The 25,192-nt window shown below is 43.3% G+C and overlaps 1 protein-coding gene across 1 annotated transcript in view; it reads left to right on the plus strand.

Moving 5' to 3' along the window:
• ITGA11 (integrin subunit alpha 11) overlaps positions 1 to 25,192 on the plus strand; it is a 133,431-nt gene that overhangs the window by 16,968 nt on the left and 91,271 nt on the right. Inside the window, exon 2 of the mRNA XM_032175706.2 lies at positions 11,835 to 11,946. Coding sequence (XP_032031597.1) covers positions 11,835 to 11,946 — 112 coding nt within the window. The remainder of the gene's footprint in view (positions 1 to 11,834; positions 11,947 to 25,192) is intronic.

A 25,192-nucleotide genomic window follows, 5' to 3' on the forward strand; every position in this document is an offset into this window, starting at 1 on the left:
GGTGGTAAGAACTGGCTTGGCATCACCAGGCCAGCCCCAGTGGCAGCCTGCAACTGCAGCAGCAGGGCAGGCCCGGCTGGGTGCTAAGCCATGGGGAGAGGGGTTACAGCTCACTTTCATGGGGGGCTTGAGGCTGAGGGACACTTGTTCGGACCCAAGTGCTAGAGGGGAAGGAGGGAATGACCTCAGTCCCAAAAGCCAATCTGATAGAGACTTGGGGAGGCACTGGCCGTCGGCCTGCCCACGGGAGTGCCCCCAGTGCCAGTCTGCCTGCTCCTCCCCTCTGAGGGGAGATGGATTTGGAAATAAGTCCAGAGGAGGAGGAACACACAGACTCAGAACCTCAGTACTGGAAATGTTTTTAGACCACCTGGCCCTACTTCCTCATTTTCTAGAAGAGGAGACAGAGGTCCAGAGAGGGAAGGTATTTGTTTCAGGTCACATAGCCAGTCGAGAAACTAGGTCTTCTGATGTCCAAACTAGTTCTCACCACAGTGGTCTCAGCACTCAGGAGGGGTTGTTATACTCCCATGTCCCCTTTGCTGAGTCCTGGAACCAGCTGTCCTAAAGTCAGAAGTTCATCCTATGGCCTTTGACCTTAGCATTCTGCCCTCCAGCCCCGTCCCCCCAGGGACCGTTCCTAGAAGACATCAGGGAGAGAGAAGCCTCTGTCGTTCCAAGGCCACAGTCATGCCTCAAGGAGCTGGTGCTCCCTGCCTGGTGTCCGCGAGTTTTGAATTAAGAGGGGGTCTGATGGCAGCCATGGTGCCCTCCTGCCCACTTGCCCTAAGTCTCCTCATCGAGGTTTCAGCAGCACAGTCCAGCTGTGGGGCTAGGCTGGGCTTTCTGTGGAAAGGTGACCACATCGCCTGGACCCCCACCAATGCCTCTGTCTTTCTGACATCTGGGTGTGTCCAGAAGCCCCAGCCAGGGCAGGAGGGCCCAGCCAAGTCTCCATGGTGCAGGCAAAGGGAGAGAGAGTGCTGGGCCCTGGACAATGCCAAACGTTTGATGGTGATTTTCTTTCGTTCTTTCCTTGGCTTGGGAATGCAAAATATTATCATTTCTGCCTGGAGATTTCCCTTCCTAAATGCGCTTGGCTCCGGCCAACATTAAGATGAGTTTGCATTCCTCCACACTGCCTGGTTTCCAATTCTAAATTGTTTGCTGAGACTCAAGACAGATGCTCGAGTGCCGACAACTGGAAGTCAGCTGCGCGTCTGCCCAAGGGAACCTCACTGACATGTGCCGTGGTGGGTCTTCGATGTTACAAAGCAGGAGCCTCTCATTTTACAGATGGGGAAGCTGAGGCCCAGAGAGGCATCGGGGCTCCCAGTGGACATCCAGTTATGGATGTTAATGACAAAGCTGAGATTAGAACTCAGATCACCCTACCCCAGTCCAAACTTCTCTTGGCTTCACTTCAGGCTCTGTTGACTTATAAACATGTCTGTTGCCTGCCCAGTGGGGCTGTAAGCTCTGAACACCGTAAGTCATGTCTCAGCCACCTTGGTGTCCTCACTTCCTACCATGGAACCTGGAGCTCCATAGACCCCAAATAGAGGTTTATTGAACTGAAGGGCCATAGAGGGGACTAACACAGGGAGTGGTGGTGAACATAGATAAGTATGAAGAGAGGCTGGTGACCTTGGACACATTTCTACCCCGCTCTGGGCCTTAGTCTTCCCACTTACAGCAACAAGCTTTTTAAACTCGACAGAGCAGTTCTCAAACTGTGTTCCAGGAAACCCTAAGGTTTCAGTGAAGTGTCTTAGGTCTGCTACCAAGGGTGGGAAATTCCTCCCTACCCCCTAGTCCTAACCCAACATCCACCTCTTGTGTCTACTTTTCGTGTATATATTTTGTTCAAAAAATGTGGGATTCACTGTAGAAAAACAAAGTTTGGAGGCTAATAGATTATTTGATCTGGAAAATTCCTGCTTGTTCTTAAAGATAAAATCCTGGCTGGGTGCCGGTGGCTGACGCCTGTAATCCCAGCACTCTGGGAGGCCAATGCAGGTAGATCATTTGAGGTCAGGAGTTCAAGACTAGCCTGGCCAATATGATGAAACCCCGTCTCTACTAAAAATACAAAAATTAGCCAGGCGTGGTAGCACATGCCTGTAGTCTCAGCTAGTTGGAAGGCTGAGGCAGGAGAATTGCTTGAACCTGGGAGGCGGAGGTTGCAGTGAGCTGAGATTACACCATTGTACTCCAGTCTGGGCGACAGAATGAGACTCTGTCTCAAAAAAAAACAAAAAACAAAAAAAAAATGAATAAGTTCCCCCTCCCTAATAACATATTTGCTACACACCACCTTTGACCCAATGGTAGCTTGTCTAACGGGGAGTTCATGTCATGCCCCCTAGCAACTAGAAAGAGAGAAAATGAGGTGAAGGAGGCCTCATGCTCTGGAGGCTCCGTTCTGCACAGAGCTGCTCCAGAGCCCAGCATCCGTGTTGGGTGCCTGGCTGGCTGTGGGTCTGCATCTGCCATTCCCTGAGTGATTCAGGACAACCCAGCCATCAGGCCCGGTGCATGGCTGAGGCAGGAAGAGGCCATGATTTACCTGTTAGGCCACACTTCTCCCTGACGGGGTAGGCCCGGGCCCAGCTCTGCCTAATGTTGGGCCTTCCTGATGAGATCTTGAGTAGGAAATGATTGGGGTACTACCCCAGAAGCCACGAGTCCCCAAAGGTCCCCAGCTCCTCTTCTCTTTGTCTTTGTCCAATCACTCTGTGAAATTGTTCCTCCTCCTCCCTGATGGTCCATCACTTAAGAGCTAAGCTGCATCAATTATCAATTGCTATAATAATGTCCTATAACAAATAATCCCCCCAAATCTAAGTGGCACACAATAATAATTGTTTAGTTCACCTATCTGGGGTCAGCTGAGGGTGGGGGAGTGAACTGGCCCAAGCTAAGCTCAACTGAGTGGCTCTGCTGGGCTTACTGGGCTTGCTCGTGAGTTTGGGGGTGCTGACCTCAGCTAGGTTGGGCTGGGGCAACTCAGCTGGGGCAGCTCTGCTCTGAGTTGCTGCCAGAAGTGCAAGCAAGCAGAAATAGACAAGGCATCCTAAGGCCCAGGCTGGGAATGGGCACACGTTATTTCTGCTCAGACGGCCTAGCCCAAAGTCAAGTTTGGGGGAAATATACTCTGCTCTTTTAGAGGCAGGAATTGCAAAGTCCCATGGTAAAGGGTGTGCATATAGAGAAGTGAAGAGTTGAGACTAATGATGCAAGCTGGAGCAGGACCACTTGTTTTTGTATCCCAGCTCTGCCACCCACTAGATATGTGACTTGGGACAAGTTACAGGATGGCTGTGCCTCCAGTTCCTCTCTTCTGCCACAGAGCGACTTCCTCTGGCCATCAGCTCCCATCTGCTGCTTCATCCAGACTTTTAAGCCCTTGGGACTCTGGCTCTGTCCTTCTGGCCTACCTGGTCTCCTGTGCTCTGCCTGTTGTGCTCAGGGAGCCACCAATCAGTTCTGTAGCGAGCAGAGGGCATGGGCCCAGGATGGGTGAGTCTTGAAGAAGGAGTGTGTGGGAGGGGGATAAGCCTGGGTGAGGCCTCTCCAGGGTTGTTGTTGTTGATAATTTGTTGTTGTTGTTAGAGCTGAATTTTCTACTTTAACTCAACACATTTTTCTGAGCACCAGGCCTTATGGTGGGATAAAGGGATAAATAGAACCCAGTTCTCTTCCTCACGTTGCTCAGTCCTAGATGGGGAGAAGATTGTGCAGAATCAGTTCTGCTCAGTGTACACGTCTAATCCTATTACTTAAATATCCAATCCACACCCTCCGTGTGGCAATGCAGGCAGAGTTGCTGCCCATGGGACGCTCACAGTCCACTGTGAGTTCCTTGTTGGCCATGCAGCTGCCCATGGGGGTGGAACCGCACACTACCCACCTGCCTGGGGGCTTCCCAGGGTGAGGGCAGAGCTACTAGGTCTCCTATGAGAGCAGCAGGTCCCCAAGGGCAGGATCCCTGCTTCCCCACTGGAGTCAGAGGGCTCCCCAAGTTCTTCTCTAATGGAGGCCCTCTTCCCTCAACCAGCTAGAAGCTTCTCTGATGTGGGGACCACATCCCCTCATCCCTCCCTTGCTCTATCACACTAGTGCCTACTACAGGAGCCTAGACTAGGGTCCTTGGGCCTCCAGCAATTCTCCCAAACCTAGCATTGCCTTCCTAGATGCTTCTTTGAAATGATGGCCTTGGGCAGAAGGGAAGGCTGGCTGGCAGCAGAGAAAGAACCCTCACATGTTCCCTACTCACCAGGGCAAAAAGGGCAGCAATGCAGAGGATATGGAACAGCCAGCCATCTGAAGTTCATTACTTCTTCACTTTCGAATGGGTTGTTTTTTCCCCCATAGCAGCAAGAGGTTCACTTTGCCATATCTTTTTGCTTAGGCCAGCTTATGGTCTTTTCTCCCTCCTCCTCTCCCTGTCTGTGATTTGCTTTTAGACGTGAAGATTCTTGGGGCCCAAGTAAAACTGGGAAGAGGAAGATAATATCAGAGATTCTTAGTGATAAACCCCGCCTCCCTCACCCCATCCCAGCACCGTCCATCCAAGGAAAATGAAAGCTCTTGCTTACACAGGTGCATCTGCAACATGGAGCAGAGCCCAAAGAACCAGCGGAGGCCTGGGGCAGGGCTGCGGGGAGGCTGCTGGGAGGTGTTCACGCTTAGGTTCCACAGAGCAGCTTCCTCTGGCCATCAGCTCCAACCTGGTGCTTCATCCAGACTTTCAAGGCCCTTGGGACTCTGGCCCCATCCTTCTGGTATACCAGGTCTGCTATGCTCCACTTGTTGTGATCAGGGAGTCACTAGTCAGTTCTGTATTGAGCAGGATCTTACAGCATGTGACTGGGATGGATGAGTCTGAAGAAGAAGAGGTGTGTAGGAGGGGACAAGCCTGGCTGAGGCCACACCAGGGAGGATTCAAGTGACTGAGCACAGCGGGTGGTGGCTGAAAGGGCAGAGGAAGACCTGATGGTGATGGGCTGGAATGGCACGGGACCCATGAGGCCTCAAAGTCATCCCGGCCGCTTCCTAGCCGCATGACCTTGGCCAGTTGCTGACCTTCTTTGTGGCTCAGTTTCCTCATCTTTAAAATGAGAATGATAATATACTTACTCCAAAAGGTTGTTATAAGCATTAAATACATTCAGAATAGAGCTTGGTACATAGTAAGAGCTTTGTGCATGTACACAATTATTTTTATTATTGTTATCTAAGTGGTAGGGGACTATCAGTACCTACCTAATCAGGTAGTACTGATAGGTAGAGTATCAGTACTACCTATCAGTACCTACTATCAGTACCTAAGTCAGGGGGCTAGGAGGTAAACTAAGGCAGGAGGAGCCAACAGGTACTGATTCTGAGAACAGATTCTCAGAAGGTGAGAAATCTGGTAGGCAACTCTATCTGCATCTTTAGGGCACTGGGCAAAGATAAAAGCCATTCATGGATGTGGCCTTGAATAGCACATAACCTAAGAGCATGGTAGAAGGGAAGGCAGCTGTTATGCAAGGCAGGGAGTGACAGAGCTATGAGCAGCCCACGCTGAGGGCCCCAGAGGAAGGACCACTTTGCAGCAGAGGTGTCATCAGAGGTGGGCCTTGAAAGTGTAGGACGAAGGGAATAAAGGCCTTCCAGGCATGGTGAACAGCATGGGCAAAAGCACGGAGGCCAGCTCAGGGAACAGGGCATCTTGATCCATTTCAATTCAACCAAGATATATTAAGTACCTTCCCTGCACCAGGCAGTGCCAGAGGTTTGCTACTCCCTTTAGTCTTGCCAACCACTTTTCCGGATAGATATTTTTATTCCTGTTTTATAGGTGAGTAAACTGAGAACCAGAAAGGGAGAGTAACGCCTCAGGGTCACCCACTTATGAATAAGTGCTAGAGCCAGGCTTCTAACCAAGTCCTTCCAGAACTGAAAGCCCATCCTCTCTTCACGTCTGGCCTGACTCTCAAGGAGCCTGGCAGGATGGCAGGAGGAGCCGGGCAATTCCTGACACCTCCACCCAGGTAGGCTGTTCTTTTCCCTGGCTCCACATTTGCACCAGGAAAGCCTGCCTAGCACCTTTGGATCACTTCACCTATTCCTCCACGTGGCCCTTCAAGGCCAGAATCACACCTCCAGAAGCTTCCTGAGCACCCAGCCCACATGGTCCTTCTCTCTAACAACCATGGCATCTGCTTGCAGGGCACACTTGCACTCCACGTGCTTGCTGTGAGCCACTCTCCCAAGCTGATAGGACCCATCTCTCTTCTTGTCTTGCCCTCCACTCATCTCCTGTGCTAAGTGCTAGACCCAACAATGAGTAGCGAACAGATCCCATCCTGCCCTCTTGGAGCCTGGGTCCTGATGCGGGAGACAGGAGTAATCAGACAGTCACATCCATGGAGTAGAATTACTAACTGTGATAAGAAAAGGAGAGGTCACCAGTCACCCATTAGTAAGGCACATGGGTGATGAGATCATTAAGCAAGATCTGATGTAATCAAGGTATCAGGGAAGCTTCCCAGGGGAGGCCAGGGGAGGATTTGCATTTATGCTGGGGTTTAAAGGTGATGGGAAGCTCATCAGAGAGGCTCAGGCAGAGGAAATGGCACATGCAGAGGCCCTAAGGTGGAGGAAGCAAGGTGCATCTGGGGGAGCAGAAAAGGGACCTAGAGAAAAACTCACACAAGACAAGGCTAGGGAGAGGCTGAGGGCCATGGGGCCACATGGAACATTTTGGACTTTCTCCCAAGATCCCTGTGAAGCTATTTGGGAGGAGGAGGAGAGGCAGGGAAATGGAACAGCACGGCAGACGCTCCTTAAGCTGGAGCGAACCCTCCCCGCTGAGCTGTTGAATGGCCTTAGCCATACGCTGGCCAGCAGCCCTCAGCACTTGGGACCAGGACTGCCCCACCTGGCCTCCACCTTAACCTGCAGGGAGTGGGAGTGGCTTTGAGAACCGTGAGCCCCAAGTGATGCTCTGGCTTGATGCCGTGGTTTCCGTCCCTTCTTGAGACTGACTGATGCTTTTTTTGGAAGACAGACAAGATTCTGAGAAAGGGAGCAACAGTTGACGTAACTTTGGCCATGGCCCACAGGACAGCAGCCCAGGAATTGTGGTGTTTTTCCCCCTCTGTCATCAATATCAAGGGCAGAACAGTGGCAAGCTGCCCAACCAGGCTCCCAACATCACTGCAATCAGCCTGTTCATGCCCATCAAAACAGCTTTATCTTGTTGGTATTTGGAAGTCATCAATCTCTGAGAAAAGTACTTCTCCCAAACATGAAACCCATCTACCACAAAAGGAGGAGGCCAGAGATCTTGTCAGGAGCCGAGGTCAGAGAGATGGACTTGACTGACATCATTTTTAGGAAATCCACTCTCTGGTTGGTTCGGTTTGGTCAGAAGCAAACGCCAACCGGTCTCTGGAGATGAAACCAGCACTTTGTAATTTAATGCCTCTTCCTTGTGGCCAGATTTCACTAATCCTATCCCCAGTGAGGTTGGGGCTCTGTCTAGGACTGGTCCCACCTTCCCCTGGGCCCCCACCACCCCCTCACTGGGCACCTCACTTTGGCTGCAGGATGGAATGCAGGCAGCTGGCTTTCCCTCCCATTGCATCTCCCTGCTGGAACCCAAAGGCAGAGGCAGTGGGACCGAGGGCAGGAAGCGGAGACCCTCTTCTCTAAAAGGAATCTTCCCTTCTCCCCAGTGAGTCCTTCTTATGAAAAACTGATCTAGGGAGGGAAGAGAACACATCACCCCAGCACCCCAAGCTATGTGGTCATGTTTCCAGCTAATGTGTCCCCAGCTGAGTGATTTGGGGAAACTGTTTAATCTCCCAGAGGTGTGATTGTATCTGTCTTATGGGGTTGGTGTGAGATTTAATTGATTAATGTAAAACTCATGGTTAGATGCCTAGGATCGTGCCTGGAATATATCAGCGCTCATCATTATTTCCTTTCTGCTATTCCTCACTGAGGGGAGAGATTGTCCCAGACAAATGAAGGTCCCGGTCTCTAACTGTTCAGTCAACCAATATCTATGAGCTGGACCTTCATTCAAGGCACTGAGGATACAGCAGTGAGGACACAGCAGAGTCCTATGGCACTTAGAGACTATAGGAATATTCTAAATATCAGCCATGTGACAATAAACAAATAAATGTCCTATGTTTGTGATAAGTGCTATGAGGAAAAATGGAGCACAGGAAGGGATCCCTGGGGTGTTTGGTGGCCTGCTGATGGACAAGATGGCATTGAAACAGAGACTCTAAGACTGGAGGGAGAGAGCCTTGCAGGTGTGGGAGGAAGAGCATTCCAGGAAGAGGGAACAGCCATGGCAAAGATGCTGAGCAGAGAACGAGTCTCACGTTGGAAGGACAGCGAGAGGGTCAGTGTGGCTAGAGGAGAGGAGGAGGAGAGGGTAGAAATTAATGGAGCAGAGTGAACGGGGTGAGATCATGGAGGGCCTTGCAATGAGGAGTTTGGCCTTGGCTTTGATGGGGTGGAAAACTCATTGATAGAGGGGATGGAGCTGAGGGATGACAGGATCTCACAGGTCTTGGAAGAGTCCCTCTGGCCATGGTTGCACAAGAAGCACTAATAGAGGGCTTGGGGTGGACAAGGCCCCAAAGGCACAATCTGTGGCTTCATCTTCACTGGCCCTCACCCCTCTGTAGGCCTGGAAGTGGTAGGTGGTCTGGATTTCCTGACAGCTAGAACACACTTTCCTCTTCCTGCTGGCTCAGATGCAGGAAGGGGAAGTCCTAGTCTCTAGTGGGCACCAGGAAGCCAGGCAAAGTGCCGTCCACAGTCAGGGTGTATGTGGCCTGTGCATGTGTGTGTCTGTGTGTGTGCGCAAGTGCATGCATACATGTATATCTGTGTGCGTGTGCATGTGTGCATACGTGTGTGTTCATTCCTGGGACAGATTTGGAGAGAGGGCAAGTTTCTCTCTGCCACTGCAACACTACTTCTGTAACCCCCCCGTGCCCACCAGGCTCCCAGCTCTGCACAGGTGACACTGGTGTCTCTCTCTCTCTCCTCTGTGACATTGCACATGTGATACTGGTGTCTATCTCTCTCTCCTCTGTGACATGCCTTCACTGGCCAGGGACCTGTGTTCTTCAGGACCCTGTACTCACCTGAACAGAGTCCTCTTCTCCAAGGCTGCCTGCTGCTAACCAGGCTAATAAGTTCATTTATGGCAAGGGCTTTGTAAACAAAGCACTAACGGATTCACATACTCTTCTTCCCCAACCCCCACTCCAGGGCCATGACACTAAATTCATGTGGCAGATTAGGAATCACGAAGACAGAGTTGGCAGCTACATAGTCACTTGCTGCCACTGTCCTCCCCTGTACCAGTAGCAGGCACTGTTATCAGTCACACTCCTCTTGCCTACTGAGCCCAGACTTGACCTCAGAATCTTTCCTAACTCAGTGCTCCAGAAGTGCTAATAATCCGTTGGCATGGTCAATAAGATAACACGTATCTAATATCCCTACTTGAAGGTCCCTCAGTTTTACCTCTGGGGACTTTAATTCTATGACTCTAATGATGGAAATTTTGGCTACTGTTATCTGTTTGCTGAGCAAAAAAAAAAAGCGGGGGGGAGACTGGGGGAAAAATCACTTGTTTCTGCACAATAGGCCTTATTAAAGTAGATGCCCCAGGGCTTCACCCTTGAATACTGAGCAGGGGGTCAGTGCCCAGGGGAAGGAGAGTGGGGCACTCGTGTGCAGGTCCAAGCCTCAAATTCAGAGGCCCTACCCAGCGGGCTTGGGTCCTTGGGCAGGTCAGTTAACCTCTCTGACCCTCGGTTTTCCCTTTGCTGCATGTCATGGAGATCAAATGATAACATACATGTGAATGGTCTTTGAAACTTAATAAGTATCCTACATGTGAAAGGGGCAACAATGATAAAAGGTCTATTCTGCCAATTCATTTTTACTTATCCAAAAGTTTTGGCTCGTGGCAAGATCCCATCCCTCAAATTTAATGGGTCCCAAATTTGGATGGGTATCAAGGCCAGATGTGCTCTGAAAATGCCTTTTGGCGGGGAGGCATCAGAGTAAGTGTCTGAGGTCCTAGTTGTGATGCTACCACTGACCTGCTGTGCACCCCCGGACAATCCTCTTAACCTCTCTGGTACTGCACCAAGTGCATCTGCCAAATGAGGATGATGCTCACTCATTCTCCAAGGTCCTGTGACAGCAAATGATGTCAGATGTGAGGAGTCCCAGAAACCAAAAGTACTATACAGATGTGAGGTGCTATTTTGTTGTTTCTTGTGATTTGCCCAAAGGGGTAAAGCATTTGGCTTAACACAGGCTTCCCGCCAGGAAGAATTAGTTAACTGACAGGTGACTTAAACAAACAGGGGCGACCCTTGGGGCCAGGGCGAAAGGGTCATGGGGCTTTCTCTGTGCTCGCTTCAGCTGCCCCGGCCAAGTAGAAGCCCCTGCCGAAGCCAGACGGAGCTTTGCCAACTGGTTCAGAGGGAAGTGGGGAGCCCAGTGCCAGAGCCCATGGCCACTGGGACCTCAGGCTTGCAGAGAAAGGCGGGTGTCAGTTCCCTGACTCCAGCAGATAGGGGAGGCAGTAATGAAGGGAGGAGGAGGGAAGAGAAGGGAGCGCAGGAGAGAGGAGGAAAATAAGAAGGAAAAAAAAGAGGAGACCAACGAAAGCCGGAAGCAGCAGGTGGGAGGAAGGAGTGATGGAGAAGGAGGGCAACTGTCTCTGCCTGGTAGAATCGGGAATTCCCTGGGGGAAGGACAGGTCTTCCATTCAGACTGGGTCTCTTTGAGAGCAGGTTTTATGCCTCCCCTATCCATGTACAGGGTCTGTATTAGGCCTTTCTTTGTGGGGCTAATACAGGAATACCTGAGACTGAGTAATTTATAAAGAAAACAGTAGCCTGGCCAACATGGTGAAACCCTGTCTCTACTAAAAAATATATAAAAATCAACCAGGCACGGTGGCATGTCCCTGCAGCCTCAGCTCCTTGGGAGGCTGAGGCACAAGAATCACTTGAACCCGAAAGGAGGAAGTTGCAGTGAGCCAAGACCGAGCCACTGTGCTCCAGCCTGGGCCACAGAGTTAGACTCTGTGTCGGGGAAAAAATAAAAAAAGAAAGAAAAAAAAAGGAAGGAAAGAAGCAAGGAAGGAAGGAAGGAAGGAAAGAAGGAAAGAAAAGGGGTTTATTTTGGCTCACAGTTCTGCAGACTGTACAGAAATCATGGTGCCAGCATCTGCTTCTAATGAGGGCCTCAGCGAGCTTCCAATCATGGTGGAAGGTGGAGGGGAGCCAGCGCGTCACATGCAAGAGTGGGAGCAAGAAAGAGAGCGGGGAGGCCCCACACTCTTAAACACCCAGGTCTGTGAGAACTTAGAGTGAGAACTCACTCATCACCAAGGGAATGGCACCAAGCAATTCATGAGGGATCTGCCCCCATGACCCAAACACCTCCCACCATGCCCCAAACACCTCCCACCATGCCCTACCTCCAACATTGGGAATCCTGTTTCAACGTGAGATTTGGAAGGGATACACATTGAAACCATATCAGGCTCCCCCAGGACTAGGATGGAATCTCTCCCATCAGACTGTGGGCCCTTCCAGGCAGGGACTATGTCAGCTACCTCATACGGGGGGGGGCTCCCCAAGATGGGGAAATATGCTCGTCCCACAGCCAAGACCCTCCAAGGTTCATGACCTGCCAGTGGGTCTGACACAGCCCAGGGCCTACACCTCTGCCTGTCTGACTCCCCTGCTTCTCCTCTCTTCTCCTCTCCTCTCCCCCTGCCTCAGGGTTCACGGACACCTTCAACATGGACACCAGGAAGCCCCGGGTCATCCCTGGCTCCAGGACCGCCTTCTTTGGCTACACAGTGCAGCAGCATGACATCAGTGGCAAGAAGTGGTGAGTGAGAGCAGCCGCCCACACCCAGCCCTGTACCATTCCACGCCCAGCCACTCCATCCTGCCCCTGTGCCCCATGGCTGCCCCACTGGCCCTCACATGGAGACTGACATTTCCAGTGACTTGACTCTGTCCCAGCAGGTCAGAGGCTGCACAGGCTCTGCTCCTGACTATGAAAGCTTGAGTGTTCAATTTCTCAAGCCGTGTATCTTCTCATCTGTGAAATGGGAATGAACGAGCCCTCCTTCTCTGGGTTATGTGACAGCAGGGGTAGCAGGCACCTGGGGACCAATTGTTAGCCCCTGGTCATGTCTACCTGGAGAGCTGCTGGGGGTGTCTCTGAGAGGGTGGGTGTGAGTGTGCTATCTAGCTGAAACCCAGGCAGCGATGGGGCAAAGGGGAGGGAGAGCCAGACCAAGTGGAGGGAGAGGGTGGGAAAGATCCCCAAGAGCCCTCCAGAGCGGGGGCAATCAGGAGGAAGAAAGGATCCACCTCCAATTTTAAAAATAACTTTATTTCAACATATTTTATCATCTCACTCATTTCAAGTGTCCAAGTCAACGATTTTTTTTTTTAAGAAAATGTACCATGTTGTGAGACCATCACCACGAATCAGTTTTAGAATGTTTTTATCACCCCAATAAGATCTCTCACCACATTTACGGTTAGTCATCCTCCTGCCCACTTGGTTTTTAGCTGGCAGAAGGCTATCTTTCCTGGGATGGAAAGGGCCAGGACTCTGCATGGCCCATTTAGAAGCCCTTGCATAGTCAAGAGACCTCATGAACACTCGTGATCAATGTTCTATGCTGCCCTCTTCCCACTCTGGCCCCTGTCTACCCTCCCCAACCTCTCCCCCTTCTTGTGCTCCCCCCACCCCCTTACTTGTGTTCAACGCTCCCGCCACATGGCACAATCGCGGCATTGCTGTTTCCCCAGATCTTCTTCAAACATGCTCTTCCCTTCCGCGACGCCCTCTTCTGACTTCTCTGCTCACCCCACCACCATCTGGCTAATTCTCTCATATTCTTTTTGATTTTTGTATATCTTTCTACCGAGGTATAACATACATACAATAAAGTATAGGCATCTTGAGTGTGCGGCTTAATGAACTTCCATATGATATACACCTGTGTCATCACCTCCCAGAGATATATACACCATTTCCAGCTTCCCAGAAGGTGGTGCCCACTCACCCCCCACCCCCAGCCAGTGCCCCTCCAGGAACCCACTATGCTGACTCCTATCTCCTTAGATTAGTTTTGAACTTCATAGAGGAGAAATCATGCAATAGGTGCTCATTTGTGTCTGACCTCTTTCACTCAACGTTACGCCTGTGAGGTTTAACATGTTGTTAAATGAACCATACTTCATGCTTCCATTGATGAGCAGTATTCCATTGTATTAATCTACCACAATGTATTCAAGTTTAGTGTTTCTTTTACTGTATTTGTATTGTTTCCATTTTGGGCTATTTCAAATAACGCTGCTATTGGCATTCATGTACGTGTCTTTTGATGGGCATGTGTACTCACTTTTATTGGGTTTTTACTCCGCGATAGAATTGCTGAGTTAAAGGGTAGTTATGTTTAACTTTTTAGTAGGACCTGCCGGGCATTTGTTTCAAAGTGGTTTAACAATTTAAACTCTCTCTAGTAAAATAAGAGCCTTCTGGTTGTGACATGTCTTCACAAACACATGACATTATCAGTCATTTTAATTTTAGTCATTCTAGTTGCGTGTGCTTGTATCTCATGGTGGGTTTAATTTGCATTTCTCTATTTACTAATGATGTTGAGCAAATTTTCATAAATTTAATGGCCATTTTTGTATCCCCTTTTGTGAAATGCTGTATCAGGTCTTTTGCCCATTGTAAAGATTGTGTCTTTTTCTTATTGATTAAAGGCCATATATATGTGTATATATATAATATATATACATATATACGTATATATGTATATATTATATATACACATATACGTATATATAATATATATATATGTATATATGTATATCTATAGTTTGTATATATAATATATATATTACATATTTATATATGTATATATTTATTTATATATATTTATGTATATATAATACATATCTACGTATATATGTATATATAATATGTATATATAATATACATATTATATATACATATATATAATACACATTCTGTATACACATCCTTTGTGACATAGAAGCATTGCAAATATCTGTTCCCAGTCTGTGGCTTGCCTTTTCATTCTCTAAATGGTATCTTTTGATAAACAGAAGTCCTTAAATTTAATAAAGTCTGATTTATCAATTTTTTTATGGTTAGTGCTTTTTGTGTGTCCCATTTAAGAAATCTTCACCTCTCCCCATATCATGAAGATATTCTTCTCTATTTTCTTCTAGAAGTTTGATGTTTTTGCTTTGTCATTTAGGTCAATGATTCATCCCAAGTTAATGTTTGTGTAAGGTATGAGATAAAGGTCAGAGGTTTTTGTTTTCTTTTTTTCATATGGATGGCCAATTGATCTGGCACAATTTGTTAAAGACTATTTTCCCCATTGAATTCTAGTGACATCTTTGTTGAAAATCGGGGGACCATAGATATTTGGGCCTATTTCTTGACTCTATTTTATTCCATATGTCTATTTATCTAAATTTGAGCAAACAAAAACCTGCTTTGGTTACTGCAGCTTTAAAATAAGTCTCGAAGTCGGGTCGTGTGAATTCTCTATATTTGGTTTTCTCTTCTTTTTTTATTTCAACTTTTATTTTAGATTCAGGGAGTACATGTGCAGATTTGTTACATGGGTATATTGCATTGTGTGGAGGTTTGGGGTACAAGTGATCCTGTCACCCAGGTAGTGAGCTACCCAACAGGTAGTTTTTCAACTCTTGTTCCCTCCTGCTCTCCCTCCCCACTCTATTGGTCCTCAATGTCTATAGTTCCCATTTTTATGTCCATGTGTACCCAGTGTTTAGCTCCCACTTATAATAGTGAGAACACACCATATTAGGTTTTATGTTTCTGTGTTAATTTGCTTAGAATAATGGCATCCATGTTGCTGCAAAGGACATGATTTCTTTCTTTTTCATGGTTGTGTAGTATTCCATGGTGTATATGGACCACAGTTTCTTTATCCAATCCACCATTAATGGGCACCTAGGTTGATTCCATGTCTTTGCTATTGTGAATAGTGCTGTGATAAACGTACAAGTGCATGTGTTTTTGATAAATGATTTGTCTTCCTTTGGGTAATATACCCAGTAATTGGGATTGCTGGGTCAAATAGTAATTCTATTCTTAGTTCTCTGAGAAATCTCCAAACTCTGAACTAATTACCATTCCCACTAACAGTGTATAAGCATTTCCTTTTCTCTACAGCCTTGCCAACAACTGTTACTTTGGGGCATTTTAATAATAGCCATTCTGACTGGTGTGAAATGATAGCTCACTGTGGCTTTCATTTGCATTTCTCTGATGGTAAACGATGTGGAGCATTTTTCCATATTTCTTGGCGGCTTGTATGTCTTCTTTTAAGAAGTGTCTGTTCGTGTCCTTTGCCCTCTTTTTAATGCGGTTGTTTTTCTTTGATAAGATTGTTTTAGCTGTGATAGATCCTTTATGTTTCCATATAAATTTTTAAGTCAGTTTGTCAATTTTCCTCAAACAAAGTTTGCCGAGATTTTTATTGGAGTTATACTGAATTTACATGTTCAATTTTATGGATGAAATCCATAATAAGGGGGAAATGAAATCTTAATAATATTTTTTCTAATCCACTAACATGTATATCCCACCATTTATTCAGTTTTTTAAATTTCTCTCAATAATGCTTTGATATATTCAGTGTAAGTTTTACATATCTCTTGTTGCATTAATAAAATATAAAATATATTTATAGTTTATACTATTAAAAATAAACTATTCTTATTTCATTTTATACTATTCATTTCATTTTATACTATGAATATAGTTATATTTATAGTAAATATATATTATATCATAATATATATTTAATGTAAATATATTTTCATATTTGCATTTATGCTATTAGAAATAAAATATTTTTATTTCATTGTACACTATTCATTTTATATTATAAAAATATACTTATATTTATATTATATTTAATATAAATCATACTATAATAAATATGTTATATTTAATATAAATATAGTTGTATTTGTATTTTATACCATTACATATTATATATTTATATTTTATAGTATTAAAAATGAAATATTCTTATTTCATTTTTCAATCTTTTTTACTAGTACATAAAAATACAATTGATTTTTATATGTTTACAATACATCCAGCAACTTTACTAAAGTCATTTATTATTTCTAATAACTCCCTTTTGGATTCCTTTGGATTTTCTACATATACAATCAGATCATTTGAAATAATCACAGTTTTGTTTATTATTTTCCAATTTTCCTACCTTTATTTATTTTTCTAATTGCACTGGCTAAGATCTTCAGTGCAAGGTCAAAAAGAAGTGGTGATACTGAACATTCTTTTCTTATTTCTGCTATGATAGTGAAATTTTCCAATATTTCATAATTAAATAAGATGTTAACTCTAGTTTATTCATTTATTTATTGTAGATACCTCCATATTAAAGAAATTTTTTTCTATTCATAGCTTTCTAAGGTTGGTTTTTTAAAAAACTATGAACGGGTGCCGAATTTTATCAGATGATTTTTCTGCAACACCTGACGTAAGGTTCTCCTTCATTCTGTTAATATGGTTAATTACATTGGTTGATATTTTCTTTAACTATTAAACCAAACTTGCATTCCTGGGATAAACCTCATTTGGTCACCATGTATTCTCCCATGTATATATTCTCAGGAATTTTGTTTCTGTCGGGGTATTTGTATCTGTTTTATTTCATGAGATATGTTGACCTGTAAATTTTCTTTTTGGAAATACCCTTAATCAAGTTTTTGTGTTACAGTTATTCAGAGCTCATAAAATGTGCTAAGAAATGTTTTCTTTTTTTTCTGTTCTCTGGTAGAATATGAGATCTGTATTACTTCTTCTTTAAATGTCTAGGATAATCCACTAGTACAGCATATAGGGTTGTTTTGTGGAAAGATTTTTCATTATAGATTCAACTTTTTTATTATTATTATACTTTAAGTTCTAGGGTACATGTGCACAACGTGCAGGTTTGATATATAGGTATACATGTGCCATGTTGGTTTGCTGCACCCATCAACTCATCATTTACATTGGGTATTTCTCCTAATGTTATCCCTCCCCCAGTCCCCCACCCCCCAACAGGCCCCAGTGTGTGATATTCCCCGCCCTATGTCCAAGTGATCTCATTGTTCAATTCCCAGCTATGAGTGAGAACATGCGGTGTTTGGTTTTCTGTTCCTGTGATAGTTTGCTGAGAATGATGGTTTCCAGCTTCATCCATGTGCCTGCAAAGGACATTAACCCATCCTTTTTTATGACTGCATAGTATTCCATGGTGTATATGTGCCACATTTTCTTAATCCAGTCTATCATTGATGGACATTTGGGCTGGTTCCAAGTCTTTGCTATTGTGAATAGTGCCACAATAAACAAACATGTGCATGTGTCTTTATAGTAGTATGATTTATAATCCTTTGGGTATATAACCAGTAATGGGATCACTGGGTCAAATGGTATTTCTAGTTCTAGATCCTTGAGGAATTGCCACACTGTCTTCCACAATGGCTGAACTAATTTACACTCCCACCAACAGTGTAAAAGCGTTCTTATTTCTCCACATCCTCTCCAGCATCTGTTGTTTCCTGACTTTTTAATGATCGCCATTCTAACTGGCGTGAGAGGGTATCTCATTGTGGTTTTGATTTGCATTTCTCTGATGACCAGTGATGATGAGCATTTTTGCATGTGTCTGTTGGCTGCACAGATGTCTTCTTTTGAGAAGTATCTGTTCATATCCTTTTCCCACTTTTTGATCTTTTTTTTTCTTGTAAATTTGTTTGAGTTCTTTGTAGATTCTGGATATTAGCCCTTTGTCAGATGGGTAGATTGCAAAAATTTTCTCCCATTCTGTAGGTTGCCTGTTCACTCTAATGGTAGTTTCTTTTGCCATGCAGAAGCTCTTTAGTTTAATTGATCCCATTTGTCTATTTTGGGTTTTGTTGCCATTGCTTTTGGTGTTTTAGTCATGAAATCCTTGCCAATGCCTATGTCCTGAATGGTATTGCCTAGATTTTCCTCTAGGGGTTTTATGGTTTTAGGTCTAACATTTAAGTCTTTAATCCATCTTGAATTAATTTTTGAGTAAGGTGTAAGGAAGGGATCCAGTTTCAGCTTTCTACATATGGCTAGCCAGTTTTCCCAGCACCATTTCTTAAATAGGGAATCCTTTCACCGTTTCTTGTTTTTGTCAGCTTTGTCAAAGATCAGGTGGTTGTAGATGCATGGTGTTATTTCTGAGGCCTCTGTTCTGTTCCATATGCCTATATATCTGTTTTGGTACCAGTACCATGCTGTTTTGGTTAATGTAGCCTTGTAGTATAGTTTGAAGTCAGGTAGCATGATGCCTCCAGCTTTGTTCTTTTTGCTTAGGATTGTCTTGGCTATGCGGGCTCTTTTTTGGTTCCATATGAACTTTAAAGTAGTTTTTTCCAATTCTGTGAAGATGTAGCTTGTGTAGCTTGATGGGGATGGCATTGAATCTATAAATTACCTTGGGCAGTGTGGCCATTTTCATGATATTGATTCTTCCTAACCATGAGCATGAAATGTTCTTCCATTTGTTTGTGTCCTCTTTTATTTCATTGAGCAGTGGTTTGTAGTTCTCCTTGAAGAGGTCCTTCACATCCCTTGTAAGTTGGATTTCTAGGTATTTTATTCTCTTTGTAGCAATTGTGAATGAGAGTTCACTCATGATTTGGCTCTCTGTCTGTTATTGGTGTATAGGAATGCTTGTGCTTTTTGCACATTGATTTTGTATCCAGAGACTTTGCTGAAGTTGTTTATCAGCTTAAGGAGATTTTGGGCTGAGACAATGGGGTTTTCTAAATATACAGTCATGTCATCTGCAAACAGGGACAATTTGACTTCCTCTTTTCCTAATTGAATACTCTTTATTTCTTTCTCTTGCCTGATTGCCCTGGCCAGAACTTCCAACACTATGTTGAATAGGAGTGGTGAGAGAGGGCATCCTTGTCTTGTGCTGGTTTTCAAGGGGAATGCTTCCAGTTTTTGCCCGTTCAGTATGATATTGGCTGTGGGTTTGTCATAAATAGCTCTTATTGTTTTGAGATACGTTCCATCAATACCTAGTTTATCGAGAGTTTTTAGCATGAAGGGCTGTTGAATTTTGTCAAAGGCCTTTTCTGCATCTATGGAGATAATCATGTGGTTTTTGTCTTTGCTTCTGTTAATGTGATGGATTATGTTTATTAATTTGCATATGTTGAACTAGCCTTGCATCCCAGGGATGAAGCCAACCTGATCATGGTGGATAAGCTTTTTGATGTGCTGCTGGATTTGGTTTGCCAGTATTTTATTGAGGATTTTCGCATCGGTGTTCACCAGGGATATTGATCTAAAATTCTCTTTTTTTGTTGTGTTTCTGCCAGGCTTTGGTATCAGGATGATGTTGGCCTCATAAAATGAGTTAGGGGGGATTCCCTCTTTTTCTATTGATTGGAATAGTTTCAGAAGGAATGGTACCAGCTCCTCTTTGTACCTCTGGTAGAATTCAGCTGTGAATCCGTCCGGTCCTGGAATTTTTTTGGTTGGTGGGCTATTAGTTATTGCCTCAATTTCGGAGCCTGTTATTGGTCTATTCAGAGATTCAACTTCTTCCTGATTTAGTCTTGGGAGGGTGTATTTGTCGAGGAATTTATCCATTTCTTCTAGATTTTCTAGTTTATTTGCGTAGAGGTGTTTATAGTATTCTCAGATGGTAGTTTGTATTTCTGTGGGATGGGTGGTGATATCCCCTTTATCACTTTTTATTACATCTATTTGATTCTTCTCTTTTTTCTTCTTTATTAGTCTTGCTAGCGGTCTAATCAATTTTGTTGATCTTTTCAAAAAACCAGCTCCTGGATTCATTGATTTTTTTGAAGGATTTTTTGTGTTTCTATCTCTTTCAGTTCTGCTCTGATCTTAGTTATTTCTTGCCTTCTTCTAGCTTTTGAATTTGTTTGCTCTTGCTTCTCTAGTTCTTTTAATTGTGATGTTAGGGTGTCGATTTCAGATCTTTCCTGCTTTCTCTTGTGGGCATTTAGTGCTATAAATTTCCCTCTACACACTGCTTTAAATGTGTCCCAGAGATTCTGGTACATTGTGTCTTTGTTCTCATTGGTTTCAAAGAACATCTTTATTTCTGCCTTCATTTCGTTATTTACCCCATAGACATTCAGGAGCAGGTTCTTCAGTTTCATGTAGTTATGTGGTTTTGAGTGAGTTCCTTAATCCTGAGTTCTAATCTGATTGCACTGTGGTCTGAGAGACAGTTTTTTGTGATTTCTGTTCTTTTACATTTGCTGAGGAGTGCTTTACTTCCAATTATGTGGTCAATTTTAGAATAAGTGCAATGTGGTGCTGAGAAGAATGTATATTCTGTTGATTTGAGGTGGAGAGTTCTGTAGATGTCTATTAGGTCTGCTTGGTGCAGAGCTGAGTTCAAGTCCTGTACATCCTTGTTAACTTTCTGTCTCATTGATCTGTCTAATATTGACAGTGGGGTGTTAAAGTCTCCCATTATTATTGTATGGGAGTCTAAGTCTCTTTGTAGGTCTCTATGGACTTGCTTTATGAATCTGGGCGCTGCTGTATTGGGTGCATATATATTTAGGATAGTTAGCTCTTCTTGTTGAATTGACCCCTTTACCATTATGTAATGGCCTTCTTAGTCTCTTTTGATCTTTGTTGGTTTAAAGTCTGTTTTATCAGAAACTAGGATTTCAACCCCTGCTTTTTTTTTTTTTTTTTTTTTTTTGCTTTCCTTTTGGTAGATCTTCCTCCATCCCTTTATTTTGAGCCTATGTGCATTTTCACATGTGAAATGGGTCTCCTGAATAGAGCACACTGATGGGTCTTGACTCTGTCCAATTTGCCAGTTTGTGTCTTTTAATTGGGGCATTTAGCCTATTTACATTTAAAGTTAATACTGTTATGTGTGAATTTGATCCTGTCATTATGATGTTAGCTGGTTATTTTGCCCGTTAATTGATGCAGTTTCTTCATAGCATCGATAGTCTTTACAATTTGGCATGTTTTTGCAGTGGCTGGTACCAGTTGTTCCTTTCCACATTTAGTGCTTCCATCAGGAGCTCTTGTAAGGCAGGCCTGGTGGTGACAAAATCTCTCAGCATTTGCTTGTCTGTAAAGGATTTTATTTCTCCTTCACTTATGAAGCTTAGTTTGGCTGGACATGAAATTCTGGATTGAAAATTCTTTTCTTTAAGAATGTTGAATATTGGCCCCCACTCTCTTCTGACTTGTAAGGATTCTGCCTAGAGATCTGCTGTTAGTCTGATGGGCTTCCCTTTGTGGGTAACTCGACCTTTCTCTCTGGCTGCCTTAACATTTTTTCCTTCATTTCAACCTTGGTGAATCTGACAATTATGTGTCTTGGGGTTGCTCTTCTCAAGGAGTATCTTTGTGGTGTTCTCTGTATTTCCTGAATTTGAATGTTGGCCGGCCATGCTAGATTGAGGAAGTTCTCCTGGATAATATCCTGAAAACTGTTTTCCAACTTGGTTCCATTATCCCCATTACTTTCAGGTACACCAGTCAAATGTAGATTTGGTCTTTTCACATAGTCCCATATTTCTTGGAGGCTTTGTTTGTTTCTCTTTACTCTTTCTTCTCTAACCTTGTCTTCTCACTTTATTTCATTAATTTAATCTTCAATCACTGATACACTTGATCGAATCGGCTATTGAAGCTTGCACATGCATCACTAAGTTCTTGTGCCATGGTTTTCAGCTCCATCAGGTCATTTAAAGTCTTCTCTACGCTGTTTATTCTAGTTAGCCTCTCATCTAACCTTTTTTCAAGGCTTTTAGCTTCCTTGTAATGGGTTTGAACATGCTCCTTTAGCCCGGAGAAGTTTGTTATTGCCAACCTTCTGAAGCCTACTTCTGTCAACTCGTCAAAGTCATTCTCCATCCAGCTTTTTTCTGTTGCTGGCGAGGTTCTGTGATCCTTTGGAGAGAAAAGGTGTTCTGATTTTTAGAATTTTCAGCTTTTCTGCTCTGGTTTCTCCCCATCTTTGTGGTTTTATCTACCTTTGGTCTTTGATGTTGGTGACCTACAGATGGGGTTTTGGCGTAGACGTCCTTTTTGTTGATATTGATGCTATTCCTTTCTGTTTGTTAGTTTTCCTTCTAATAGTCGGGTCCCTCAGCTGCAGGTCTGTTGGAGTTTGCTGGAGGTCCACTCCAGACCCTGTTTACCTGGATATCACCAGTGGAGGCTCAGTAAGACATGCAGAAATCACCTGTCTTCTGCATCGATCATGCTGGGAGCTGCAGACCGGAGCTGTTCCTATTCGGCCATCTTGGAATGGATCTCAACTTCTTAAAGATAATGAATTATTCAGATTTGCTACTCCTTCTTGTGTTAATTTTAGTAACTTGGGTTTTTCAAGTAATTTGTACATTTCATTCAAATTTTATCCACAAATATTCATATTAGCCTCCTATTATATTTTCAATGTCTATAAGATCTATAGATCCTCTTTTTCATTTCTCTTTTTGGTAATTTGTGTTGTCCCTCTTGTTTTGATCAGTCTTGCTATGGGCATATTAATTTTATTAATGTGTTCTAGGATCAACTCTGGGCTTTATTGATTTTCTCTGTTGAATCCCTGATTTCTCTTTCATTGGTTTCTATTCTTATTTTCATTATTTCTTCCATTTTTTTTATTTAATTTGTCTTTTTCTAGCTTCTTACTTATATTGTTGACTCCTGACCCTTTTTCTTTTCTAAAATATACATATAAGGGCTATATATTTCCTCTAAAATTGCTTTAGCTGCATCCTACAAATTTTGATGTTTTCATTATCATTCAGGTTAAAATAATTTCTAATTCTCATCGTGATTTCTTCCTTGGACCATGGGCTATTTAGAAATGTGTTTTTTAATTTCCAAATATTTGGAGATTTTCTAGTTGTCTTTCTATTATATTTCTAATTCAATTCCATGGTGGTCAAGAGAACTGCCATATAATTTAAAATCTTAGATGTTTGTTGGCAATATTTTAAATTACTGATTCAATCTCACTGCTTGTTATTGGTCTGTTCAAAATTACCGTTTCTTACTGATTCAAGCTAGGATGGTTGTATGCTTCCAAGAATTTATGCATTTCCTCTAGATTTTCTAGTTTGTTTGCATAGATGTTCATAGTAGTCTTGAATGCTCTCTTATACCTCTGTGGTGTCAGTCGTAATATCTCCATTTTCATTTCTAACACAGCTTTACAATCTACTTACAATTAGTATTTTTACCACTTTCTAAGTAACACAAGAACTTTACAACAGTTTGATTCCAGTTCCCTGTCCTGTCCTTTGTGTTATTTTTGTCATATATTTTACCTTTGCATATGTTATAAATTCCACAAGACATTATTGTTATTGTTGCTTTAAGTTGTTAATATTTATGTCTACTTATCCACATAGCTACACTTTCTGGTGTTCTTCATCTCTTTTATATAATTCTGTGCTCTCATTTGAGATAATTTTCTTTCAGCCAAAGAAACTCTACTTCGTATTTCTTGTGGGATAAGTCTGCTAACAATAGTTCTTTCAGCCTTGGGAGTTGGGTTTTCTGTTTGTTTTTGTTCATTTGTCTGAAAAGATCTTAATCTCACCTTAATTTTTGAAGTATTTCTTATCTAGTTTTTCTTTTAGCACTTTAAAATGTCATTCCATTGTCTATTGGCTTTACAGTTTCTGTTGAGATGTCAACCGCCAGTTTTATCATTCTTTTGAATGTAATACGTCATTTTCCTGTGGTTGCTTTCTTATTTGCCTTTAATGTCAGCAGTTTGACTATGATGTATCTAAATGTAGTTTTGTTGTATTTGTTCTGCGTAGGGTTTCCAAAGCTTCTTGAATCTGCATTGATGCTTTAAATTATATTTGGAAAATTTTCTACCTTCATTTTTAAAAATATAGCTTTTGTCCCATTTCTTCTCTCCTTTTCTTTCTAAACTTGAATTGTGTGTATGTTAGGCCTTCTCGCCATGTTTCTCATATTTCTGTTCAGTTTTTTATTCCATTTTTCTCTTGCTGTGCTACAATTTAGATATTCTCTATTCATCTGTCTTCAGGGTCACTAATCCAGCTTTCTGCTGTATCCATTGTGCAGCTAAACCCATTCGATATACTCTTTATTACAGATATTTTATTTTGCTCCTGAATTTCCACTGGATTCTTTTTTTATAGATTCTAATTCTGTCACAATAATCTGTCTTGATCCTATTTGTCCATCTTTTGTTCTATTTTCTTTAACACATTAATTATAATTATTTTGAAGTCCTGGCTGGTTAACTCCAATATCTGGATCATCTCTGGTCTGCTTCTGGTGACTATTTTACCTCATGGTTATCCACTGTTTCCTGATTATTTACTCATTTTGTAAATATTGTGAAAATTGTGGATGTTACAGTTTTGCCCTTTTTCCTAGGATGTGGTCTTTACTCTTAGAGCATAGATTTTCTGGGGTCTCAAATGAAATCCCAGAGTATTCACTAAGGTCTCTCCTTTCTGACTGGGTATGAACCCCAACACCTTCCTCCCAGAATAGGAGGCAACCTCTAAAATCTCTGCTCCCACTGGCTGTTTTCTGATAGATTTTCCAGTGTATCATACTATGCATACACAGCTTAGGAGTCAGCCAAGAACCTGAAGGAAACTTTCAACAAAGCTTTTGAGACTCTTTTCCTGTTGTTCTCTCCTTTCTGGTACGCTGCCCTTCCCAAATACTAGTCATCTTTTCAGCCCCAACTCCAATCCCTATTTCCTCCATCCAGCAAGACTGCTACTCTCTGCATCCATTTCCCTGTGCTTCAGCAAAGAAAATGCCCTCAGAGGAAAAGCTGGGGTGAACAGGGGTTCAGCATCTGTATTTCTCTTCTTACAAGTATTGAACTCTGACTTGATTGCTGTCCAGTGCCTGAAAATAGTTGTTTTAGGTATTTTGTGCTGTTTACATAGTTGTTTATGGCTAGAATTGAAAGCCCTCTTTCATATTCTTTTTATCAACTTAGATACCA

This window comes from Hylobates moloch, unplaced genomic scaffold, assembly GCF_009828535.3.
Source record: "Hylobates moloch isolate HMO894 unplaced genomic scaffold, HMol_V3 SCAFFOLD_14, whole genome shotgun sequence".
Classification (NCBI taxonomy): domain Eukaryota; kingdom Metazoa; phylum Chordata; class Mammalia; order Primates; family Hylobatidae; genus Hylobates; species Hylobates moloch.